Source organism: Hydra vulgaris, chromosome 05 (genome assembly GCF_038396675.1).
Source record: "Hydra vulgaris chromosome 05, alternate assembly HydraT2T_AEP".
Classification (NCBI taxonomy): Eukaryota; Metazoa; Cnidaria; class Hydrozoa; order Anthoathecata; family Hydridae; genus Hydra; species Hydra vulgaris.
Window position 1 is genome coordinate 8,947,342 of NC_088924.1, and position 12,220 is coordinate 8,959,561.

A 12,220-nucleotide genomic window follows, 5' to 3' on the forward strand; every position below is an offset into this window, starting at 1 on the left:
AGGTACTGTTACAAGTTATATTAACCCACACCGTTTAAAAAGTTTTACCGCTGAACCGTGACAATATTACATTTACGAGTAAATTGGGGCTTCAAAGAAACATCCAGACAAACATTTATAAAATGACGTTTACATATCCAAATATACCAGATGCAAGTTCATTTTTTACTTCACTATTTATCATTGCGACTTGTAAGTGTAAATTAGAAACAAAAGTAGAAAAGATTTTGTGGAGTCATACGAAGCTGCCTTCAACCTTCTTTTGCCAACCTCTGAAGTTGTGAATTTAAAAAGGAAAATTCTTTAAATGAGTAGCGCTTTTTGGCAAACAGATCAAACAACTCCAGCCATTAAAACAACCTTTTACACGAAAAATGTTTTAATTCAATACAATTCAAGTATGAAAATATTTAGATAGTCAAGCATGCAGTTCTATCACCAAAAGAACGATGTTTTGAATGTTGTATTTATTTAGGATACCAAAAAAAAAGGGAAGTGGCAAGCGCGTAAAGGACAAGATTAGCAGGAAAATCCAACAAGAAAAGCCAGCATTCAAAAAGTATTTAAACAGCAACTACGAATTTCATTTGACATAGGAAAATAAGAGTTGGGCAGCACAAACGAAAGAAATACTGCTCGAAGTTTTTTTAAAAACACTTAAATTTTATCCACCGTTTCTATGTGATTTTGCAGACAAATTTGAGCGGACATGAAACCAACGTTGAAAGGTTTTTAGCTTATGCCTTAGCAACTGTCAGACTCTGCATCAAAGATTACTCTGGCACAACATGCCAACATAAGTCCTAAATTGCTGATCCACGGGCCAGATATTTTTCGGCCATTATACCCATCGGTCAACGCTCAAAGGATGCTCAAGAATCGATGAGTTGGTAAAGCGCCGCTACTTTAGTGACTATGACCTTGTATTATTTTAATAAGTGCCTATGGTCTTGTATTTCTAATTTAGTTATTTCTGTAAAGTGATAAGAAGTAGATGGTAGTGAAAATCTTAGTTAAGCAGCCACCACCAGGAGCTTACAGACTACAAAATCTAAGTAAATATAGTTATTTTAAGAAACTCTGATGCCTGATAATGAAAGACAAAAAAAAAAAAAAAAATTATATATTTATTAAAAGTTAAAAAACTTATTAATTATTTTACAATTTAAAAACTTTTAATTTCACAGATAAAAAAAAAAATTTCGAAAAAGCAAAGGTTATAAAGAAAAAAAAAAATTTTAATCTTAAAAAAGCAGTATAAAAATAATATTAACATGATATAAAAATTTATTTTATAATATTAACATGATATAAAAATTTATTTTTTTAAATAACCTGAAAGCAATAAACAACTAGACTGGATTTTTATAAAAATTATAAATTTTTATGGCATTCGAATAAATTGAACCAAAACACACTATTGCTGCAAATGTACATATCGTTGCCATTATGCATGTATAAGAAATACTCACATTATCAATAAGCTTAATGTACAATAAAGAAGGAATAACGTAAGAGAGTGTGGTTATTAGTACACCACCAGCCAGCGATAAGATAATTTCAAATTTAGGGATGGTTTGGGCAAATACCAAAGTTAATAAAACAAATATTGCTCGAAGAAGACATCTTTGCCAACAAAATACTAAAAGAAAACCACATTAAGTATTGTGATAATGAACTAACTAATCCTTATTTAATGTTTAAATAGGGCACAATACTTTTATTTATTTATTTAATGTTTAATCAGGGCACAATATTTTTATTTATTTATTTACGTTTAAATAAGACACAATATTTTTGGTCAATTTATTTAATAATTCTTAACGATTTGTAACAATACTAAGAGAATACTAAAAAAATTGGTATAAAAAAAATGCATTAAAAAAAATTACTAACCTCGTTTTATTTTGAGTATTTCTTCTAATTCTTGAGCAAGATTGTTAAATATGAGGTTGTAAGCAAATAAAAAGTGCCCAGCAAGAAGAACTAATGCAGTATATGCTAGATTCTTTAAAACAACCTTCATATGACCATTTTGTAATTTTAAAGATTGACTTACAATATTTAAAATAACATTTGGGTTGATATTATTACCTAGCAAAACAATTCCAAGTATTCCAACTGGAATATAAACTGATGCAACAATAATATAGGAAAACACAGAAGATTTAAACATTAATTTGCCATCTTTCATATCACTTTGAATATTTGGCAGAAATGGAATTCCACAAAATGCAAACAAGATAGATCCCATTCCAAAAAAAAAAGTTACAGGTGTAACATTACGAACAGGGACCTTGCTAATATCAGAAGGAGGATTCAGCAATAAGCTGGTTGAAACAAGTATTGCAGCGCATATTATAGTGAGTGAAGCACCTAATGCAATAACCCAGTAATCACTAGGTGTCCCTAACCAAGTAATTGGAATCAATATAATTACAACAATGCACAACCACAGACGAAGTCCAAGAGTAGTAGTCATACTTGGAACAAATTCATCAAAAAACATAATTAACAACTCTGTAGAAAGCAATAGATAAACTGTAGTCACAAATATAGTATATGAATGCAGAATAAATGTTGAAATCAATTTTGCTTTTTTTCCAAAGGCACATTCGACTGCTCGAGTATATGGATCACGGGTTTTATGAGCTTCTTCTCCAATTAGTGTAATTATTCCAACTAAAATCTTTGTCATAAACAAATTACTGAACAAGCTGATCATCATAAGACCGATGCTCCACCAACCTAAACAAATTAAAAATAAAAATATTAGAACAAACTTTCTATCAAATACAAACAATTAAGAAAACCTCACTTAATTTGAACAAATAAATGCATTTTGATAGATAAAAAAACTGTAAAAATCTACAAAAATGGTTCTACAAATGTTATTTGTTGAAAAAATTGATATTCATTACGTAGTATATAAAATTAAAAGCATAACGACTTTCTTTATAGATTTACCTATTTTCAAAAAAATTATTTGAAAAAAACAACAACAAACAAACAACAAAGCAACCACTAAACATTCAACTTCTTTGAAACAATTTAAAACAAAATTTAATTGGAATGATTTTATTCATTTTCTTGCAAAAAAAAATAAGACAATGTGGCATACAGTTGAATATTTTTATAGTTTATAGATTTTATGTTTTACATATAAAAACAAGATATGGCTTTGCAAAAGAAGCTATACCTGTAAATGCTATTTTTACAATGCCATATCAGCCAAGGTATTGCAATGCCTTACCCCCCATTATAATGTCACTTATTTTTATTACTCAATATTCTTCTGTTATAATTTTGTCAGCTTTTTGTAGCAAAATGAGAATGAACCAGACTATCTTTACAATTTCTTTTTTAAACTATTTTAAGGCCAAAGTTTGCAAGCTACTTTTTTGTCCATTTAATAGTTAAGTTTAGACTATTTTTAAATGATTTATTACCCACTAGAATCTTAACTTTAACAATCAATGTTATCTAATCTGCATAATGTTAACACTTATATTCATTCAAAATAAGTTACAATGTAAATCGAAACAAATAACAATTCCTGAATATAGTAAACAAAATTTATCTGAGTTGTCACTGTCCAAACAATCCTCTAACCATTGAGTTTGGGGAATGTTTGGACAGTGACACATTATTTGCTCTTAAACGATAACTTGTAATAGTATAAATAAAATTCCTGCAATACATTTGTACATAATATTAAAAATGAAAAGTGCTTCCGTAAAACTTTGCAATGCAGTGTTATTTTATTGAAAATATAAAATTTTTTGATTTGAATCATATTAGACATTTCATAAAAACGTACACTTGGTAAGTAAAATAGTCATCAAAGACTGATAATAGCGAAATTAAAAGGAAATATTAAAATCGTAATAACAAATTTTTAACAAATTAAAAATTAATTTGAAAGTGGTTTAGAAGATTTCAAAGAAAACTAATATTCTATTATATTACTTTTTGCTCTAACATTCATAGTTTTTTAATTAACTTGCATTTTATATGTGCAAAAGAATTAAATCCATTTTTTATTTTGTAAAAAGTTAGGTAATTTATCTTTTTATAAACTAATATGAAAGAAAAAAAGGTAAAACAGTAAAAAAATAATGTTAAAAGACAAAGCCAAGAAAAAAAAAACAATATTCACATATATTAAAAAAAAATAATTCTTTTAAGAGAATACAAAATAAACTATATTATATTATTAACATTTATTAAAAACAGAAAGAAAGAGGACCAAGAACAGAACCTTGAGCAACACCACACTTGATAGAATAAGTACTATTATTAACAACCTGGTGTTATTATGTAAAGCCCATTTAAAGATTGAAAAAACAAAGCTAAATAATTCTATTCAGAACTACCCTATATATATATATATATATATATATATATATATATATATATATATATATATATATATATATATATATATATATATATATATATAAATACAGGGTTCAAATTAGGTGTCAAACATGCTGCCTCTTAGGACTATTCTTGAAACCTGCTAGGGGGGCAACAAATCATTTTTAACTTTATATTTTATTTAATTTTATAATTTGTATATATATATATATATATATATATATATATATATATATATATATATATATATATATATATATATATATATATATATATATATAAATACAGGGTTCAAATTAGGTGTCAAACATGCTGCCTCTTTGGACTATTCTTGAAACCTGCTAGGGGGGCAACAAATCATTTTTAACTTTATATTTTATTTAATTTTATAAATTTGTATATATATATATATATATATATATATATATATATATATATATATATATATATATATAAATACAGGGTTCAAATTAGGTGTCAAACATGCTGCCTCTTAGGACTATTCTTGAAACCTGCTAGGGGGGCAACAAATCATTTTTAACTTTATATTTTATTTAATTTTATAAATTTGTATATATATATATATATATATATATATATATATATATATATATATATATATATATATATATATATATATATATATATATAGATCTATAGTTTGTTGGCTTTAAGAAGAGCGGAAGGAAAAAAGTGATTCTTACGCCAACATATACGTCACTTATAATTACTATTAACTTTCGTCTAACATTTGCGTGTTGGACGAAAGTAAAAACCATTAATTTAATTACAAATTAATCGTTTTTTAAAAAAACCACAAAAACGCAAATTTAATTGACCAGAATGTTTTTAAAACATTTTGAATGTTTTTAACAATATAAACAATGTTTTTATTTTAATTTTTTTTAATAAAATGTTTTTATTTTTATTTTTTTTAATAAAATGTTTTTATTTTTATTTTTTTTTACTGTAAATCATGCGCGGAGTGTTGCTACATCGACTATCTTATAGCCTGACTCGCAAGGGAGTGCTGCTACATCGACTGACAAATAGCCTGACTCGCAAGGGAGTGCTGCTACATCGACTGACAAATAGCCTGACTCGCAAGGGAGTGCTGCTACATCGACTGAGGGTTTGGTTGGGGCAGGCAGTCTATCATTATTAAAAAAAAAAAAATTCCGGTCTTGCATTTTAATTTTTACTTTTTGTCAACAAAATATGGAAAAAACTTTCGGACAACATCTAAGGGTTCTATATATATATATATGTATATATATATATATATATATATATATATATATATATATATATATATATATATATATATATATATATATATATATATATATATATATATATATATATATATATAAATACAGGGTTCAAATTAGGTGTCAAACATGCTGCCTCTTAGGACTATTCTTGAAACCTGCTAGGGGGGCAACAAATCATTTTTAACTTTATATTTTATTTAATTTTATAAATTTGTATATATATATATATATATATATATATATATATATATATATATATATATATATATATATATATATATATATATATATAGATCTATAGTTTGTTGGCTTTAAGAAGAGCGGAAGGAAAAAAGTGATTCTTACGCCAACATATACGTCACTTATAATTACTATTAACTTTCGTCTAACATTTGCGTGTTGGACGAAAGTAAAAACCATTAATTTAATTACAAATTAATCGTTTTTTAAAAAAACCACAAAAACGCAAATTTAATTGACCAGAATGTTTTTAAAACATTTTGAATGTTTTTAACAATATAAACAATGTTTTTATTTTAATTTTTTTTAATAAAATGTTTTTATTTTTATTTTTTTTAATAAAATGTTTTTATTTTTATTTTTTTTTACTGTAAATCATGCGCGGAGTGTTGCTACATCGACTATCTTATAGCCTGACTCGCAAGGGAGTGCTGCTACATCGACTGACAAATAGCCTGACTCGCAAGGGAGTGCTGCTACATCGACTGACAAATAGCCTGACTCGCAAGGGAGTGCTGCTACATCGACTGAGGGTTTGGTTGGGGCAGGCGTCTATCATTATTAAAAAAAAAAAAATTCCGGTCTTGCATTTTAATTTTTACTTTTTGTCAACAAAATATCGAAAAAACTTTCGGACAACATCTAAGGGTTCTATATATATATATATATATATATATATATATATATATATATATATATATATATATATATATATATATATATATATATATATATATATATATATATATATATATATATATATATATATATATATATATATATAAATACAGGGTTCAAATTAGGTGTCAAACATGCTGCCTCTTAGGACTATTCTTGAAACCTGCTAGGGGGGCAACAAATCATTTTTAACTTTATATTTTATTTAATTTTATAAATTTGTATATATATATATATATATATATATATATATATATATATATATATATATATATATAAATTATTTAATCCAAGTATTAACACTTTGCACATTACTATAAATAAAGTTTATTATGATGTTTATTATGCATTTGAAGTCAAAACATGAATTTAGGTCAATAACTCAATTTAAAAATTTTTGTTCAATATTTTCTCCAGTTTTTTCTTTTAATTTACACAAAACATACTTATCACAATAAGTAATAGTAATAAACATTTTATAATAATAAAATAATAATAATAGATAATACAGCCTAAGATAAAAAAATATTTTCACTAAATGTGTTTTTAGTTATTATTAAAACCTCTAAACTTCTCCATGATGTGATAACTATTTCAAAAAATCCTGAAGCACATATTATTTGTTGTTTGTATTTAAAGTCAGAATATTAGTTTATGCCCAGTGATAAGACATAAGTATATATTTACAAATGTTTTTTTTTCATATTAAATGTTGATCTATTTTATATACACAATGCCATATGCCACATATGCCTTACTCTGGCTTTCAGTGTAGAGCAAAATAAATGACATACAAATGTTATTTTCATATCTTGAATAAACTTTCTGCAAACCGCTTATCCTAAAAAAATTATATAAAACAATTTTATATATCTCTCCTCAGGGATTAACTATTGATACATATGCATATATTTCTAGACAGAAACATCAATATAAAAAGTTAAAAGTCAAAACTAAATAAGCTTATAAAGAAAAATTTGTGGTAACAAACATAAACTTAAAAATTGAAAGATTAAAAAATATCTTTAAAAATATTTAAATTTCTTGATTATCTCCAGAATATTTCATAAATATTTAAAAGAACAACAAGACATTCTAGGAATGATAGAAACTATACATACTTACACACCGCATTCTCGTTACCTTCAATGGACATTATAGAGTTTTAATTTGGATTGTTATAGTCTATATTGAAACTGATTTTAGAACAAAATCAGAGTTTCTATTCAGAATTCAAGAAAAAGTTGAACCTTTAGTCATTTAAAAATTTGAAAAGTTACACATTGTTTAGAGTATATAGCCAGTTAAAACTTGTATTTGCTAGTTAAGTTTGTAACTTAGCAAATCGAATGAGAAAACTAATTTATCAAAGAAATGGTGCACTTTTTAGAATGTGTTGTAATAAAAGATAAAGAGTGGATCAATTTTTAATAGAGGCCTTGATATTGAAAGGATTTAAGATTATAACAAATACTTTGGAAGAAAAATATTTTTATGAAAATAATTAAAAAAAAAAAAAGATTATTACTTTAAATGAAGTGAAAAATTTCATTCCTAAGCTTCTTTTCATTTAATTTATGCCATAAAAAGTCTTTTGTCAAACAAAAACCTCATTTGAAAGGAGAATAAAATAGCTTACAAAAACCGCATGATATCTCTTTTACTCTGGAAAAAATGATTTTTGAGTTTTGATAATATTACATAGTTAAAAATAAAACAATTAAGCTTAATTATCGATTTCTCGTAACAGAGAATATTGTATTTTGAACGTCACTATATTTTCCTATCCAACCGAGCTAAATTTACTGTAAAATAGTAATCATAACCTGTATTTACAGCTGCATCGCCTATGGCAACAACACCTCCACCAAGAATTTCTCCTACAATAAATAAAATTGCTAACTGCCATGATAAACCTTTTTTACTTAAGTATGGTAAAAGTAATTCTTTTTCTTCATCCTCAATTTGGAATTTTGTTTTCGTCACTTTTTCGATATGATTTTCATTCTCCATTATTGTTATTAATAACTTTTAAGATAAATTTGCATTCATTTGTTATTAAATTGAGCGTTAATACGATAGTTCAGATTCTACCAATTGTCGCACCTTCACTTTTAAGTTGACCAATAGGACGTTTTTAAAAACAAATCTTATTAACTGATTTTATTTTGTTTTTGAATCGAGAAGGGTGGTGAGATGGGACAAAATTTTTTGTTTGGCACTGCGCTTCATAATTTCAAAAACCATCGAAATAAGGTTGAAATTTTAGTCCACTAAATTGTCTTGGGAAATTATTGCAAAACCCATTGCTTAACCATTGAATTAAGGTAAAGACATTGTTTTTCTTAATGTGACACTAATTGTCCCATACCACGCCGTGTCAGGGTGAATTATGACAACAGTTGGGGTGAAACGGCACAAATTAGAAACAAATAATTTTGAGCCATATTTTATTTTGTCTATTCTACTCCATACCAATACACAAATTCTACTTCATACCAATACACAAAGTTTATTTATATTTAAGCAAAATAAGATAACATTCTAAAAGGTCGCCTGACTTTTGAATTGAGTCAAAACTACGTCGATTAGAGGGTAATTTTTTTGCTGTTTCTTATCTTTACCTTCCTTTTTTTTTTACATCTTGATAAACTTTTAGCTAGTTTGTTTCTTGTTGGTGTGCTAGTCAATACCAGAGACTTGAAACATTTTTTTGTTTACACTTTTTCTCTTTGCCACCCTCTCATCCGCTTTTGGATATTCTTCTGCTGTCCAATGGTAGATAGAGGTGCTGATTCGATGTTTCTTGAATTTTCAGAAATGTCATATATCGTCATCGGAATATTTAGATGTGCCTTTAACAATGAGGCACGCGCTGCCTAGAATCTGGTGGGTTGTATAAATCTCCAAGGAGATTTATACAACCCACCATTGTAACTATGGTTCCCCTTTTAGTAGAACTTACCTGTCCTAACTGTTTTACTCCTTTACCAGCAACCACTTTCGCTGGCTTAGGAACAGTTGTAAAACTGGTTTCATCAATAATGTAAATACAATCAGCATCAAACTTATATCGTTTCTTCACATTGTCAAGGTTTTTGAAGAAAGTATCTACATTTGTGCGAAAAAAATAATTTAAACTGAACTTAAAATGTGCTAAAAAATATTTATCAATAAAACAATGCTTACTGTCTTTACTAATCAGTGTAAAATTTCAAGACAAAGAAATCTCTTATAATTAATTTTTTTTTCTATAAAAAAAATAAAGTTTTTCTGCTCACTTGCTTTTGTTGTTCACTTGCTTTTTTTATTAAAAAGTTAATTATAAAATTTAAAATATAGTAAACTTAAAAATTGATAAAATTGAACATGAAAAAATGATAAAGTGTCCTGTTTCATCTCAATTCTTCTGTCCTAAGTCTCCCCCATCACTGCAGGTGTGAGAAAATCTTTAATTCATATAGTTCTCCTAATCATATGCCAATCATATTTCTTCAGTAATTAAATTAGACATAGTAATTAAATTAATTAAATTAAGGTGATTAATTAAAAACTATAAACATAAAAATATATGCAAACAACACATAAATAATTAATATTATTGATGTCTTCAAAATCCAGAAAACTTGTTAAATTTTTACATATTCACAAATAATTTGAAAAAAGAATAAAAAATACTTTTGAAACTCAATAAACACAATAGTATAAAGTAGTATAATAAATAGTATAAAGTAGTATAATAAATAGTATAAAGTAGTTATTATAAACTTATCAAAAATATAAAAAAAAACTTGAGATATTGCAATGCTCTATCTCACCTTATGTCACATTTCATCCCTTTCTCCCCAAATACTGTGGAATCTCTCTAATTCGAATCTCCTTAACTCAAAAACCTTTCGAATTTGAATTTGAATTCGAATGGATTATTCAGGCAGTAAGATTCTCTCTGTAAATCGAACTTTTTTAATTTCTGACGTGTAAAAAACTCGTTAAACCATCGAGCTCTTTTTACAAATTTTGAATGTTTTGAGTTTTTGTAAAAACGATTAGCGTGAATAATTTTTTTCTGTTTAAAAAAAATTATGGCATCAAAGAGAATGCCTAATAACACAATTTAAGGCAGAAATACAAAATTCTACTGGAATTGGAAGAATGAAAAACAAACAAAGAGTTTCGAAAATCTTTAATTTTCCATCAAACACTCTTTGAACCTGGAAAGGATTGGGTGGGGTAAGATCACCAAGCGTACGTATGCATGGGCAAAGGGGGTATAAAAATGTACGAGGAGCAACAGGGGGTAGGAAGGGGGTCCAAATCTGGAGATTTTTGCGTATGTAACATGTGGATGGCCCCAAAAGAAGTTTGACGCTTTTTTGAAAATTTGGCTAAACGGGTGAAAGTTGATACGTATTATAAAGCCAACAAAGCTGTACTTAAAATGTTCAAACTAATGTGAGGTGATAATGTCCCAATTAGTGGTTTGCTGGTAAAAGAAAAAACTTTGCATTTTTGAAAGAGTTAAGCTTGAAAAACGTCAAACTTCGGATGGATGGCTAGATAAATTTAAGAAAAAGTAAATTAGTTTCTTATTTTATTTTATCCAATTTATATGATTAACGACTTTACTATATAGGGTAACGAGGGGCAAAATGAGACACTTAAGCTATATTTTATCTAATACAGACCGTCTAAGAACTTTTGAAAAAAAAAATTTATATTTTTCAAATCTTCCACCATCCTAATATATAATAACCTTACATAATATGAGTTGCAAAATTGCAGCGGTTTGGTCACCAGAGATCATTTATTGACAACACCTATCCTGTCTCATTTTGCCCCGCTAGGTGGGGCAAAATAAGACAGATTTTTTTTTAAAATAATTCAAATAAATAATGATAAACAAATCAGATTTTTAAGTGGTTTAGCAATATATATATTTTATTATATAAAGCTAATAATAATACATAATATATAATCAAACAAATATAATACATAATCAAACTGTCACTAGTTATTCATATAATCAAATCCACTGTCACTAGTCACATAAATCATATAATGCTTTACCAGTATTAACTGAAATTAACATCAGTTTGTATAAGCCCAAGTTGTAAATTTTAAACATTGACTCTGCTTCAACACTTTTGCAGCCATACTCCACAATCCATTACAAAAACATTCACAGTTTTCAACACTTAAACTTTTAACTCATTCTTTAGCCTTTCCTAATGCCCATTTATTTCCTATTTTATGTTCTTTTAACTTTTTTGATTTTTCAGAGGATTCAAATAGTGATTTTTTATAACGTGGTGTTGTTATTATCTGTGATTCTTCTCCTTTTCTTGGTAATACTTGGTGATCTTTGAAACAGCTAAAATATTAGAAAAATAGGGTATAACTAAATTAAAATCAATATTTTCTGAACATCCTGGCGACAAAAGGAAATAATGTGCTTGAATTAACTTGTAAATCAATTTTATCAGGTTTATGATCCACAATGTATATTATAAAAAATTTAAGCGGTTTAAAGTAACAGTTGTCATTACGCCTCGTTAACCACTAATCACAGAAGAAACACAATGTTTTCCTTTTATTGTTATAACTTTAACAAATTTATAAGCAGTTGTAATGCCTGATTCATCACAATT

The 12,220-nt window shown here is 26.7% G+C and overlaps 1 protein-coding gene across 4 annotated transcripts; it reads right to left on the minus strand.

Moving 5' to 3' along the window:
• Window positions 1-1,119: 1,119 nt before the first annotated feature.
• Window positions 1,120-8,646, minus strand: LOC136080522 (uncharacterized). Of its 4 annotated transcripts, none has more exons than XM_065797298.1 (4): window positions 8,399-8,632; window positions 7,367-7,413; window positions 1,897-2,748; window positions 1,120-1,642 (listed from the first exon to the last, which is right to left on the minus strand). In XM_065797298.1, the coding sequence occupies exons 1-4, from the start codon at window positions 8,479-8,481 to the stop codon at window positions 1,353-1,355; spliced, it is 1,272 nt and encodes a 423-aa protein (XP_065653370.1). In that variant the 5' UTR covers window positions 8,482-8,632; the 3' UTR covers window positions 1,120-1,352. The 4 variants fall into 4 exon arrangements, with proteins under 4 accessions (XP_065653370.1, XP_065653371.1, XP_065653369.1 ...); XM_065797299.1 differs by lacking the exon at window positions 8,399-8,632 and adding an exon at window positions 8,212-8,371; XM_065797297.1 differs by lacking the exon at window positions 7,367-7,413 and having other exon boundaries at window positions 8,399-8,646.
• Between the last annotated feature and the right edge of the window lie 3,574 nt (window positions 8,647-12,220).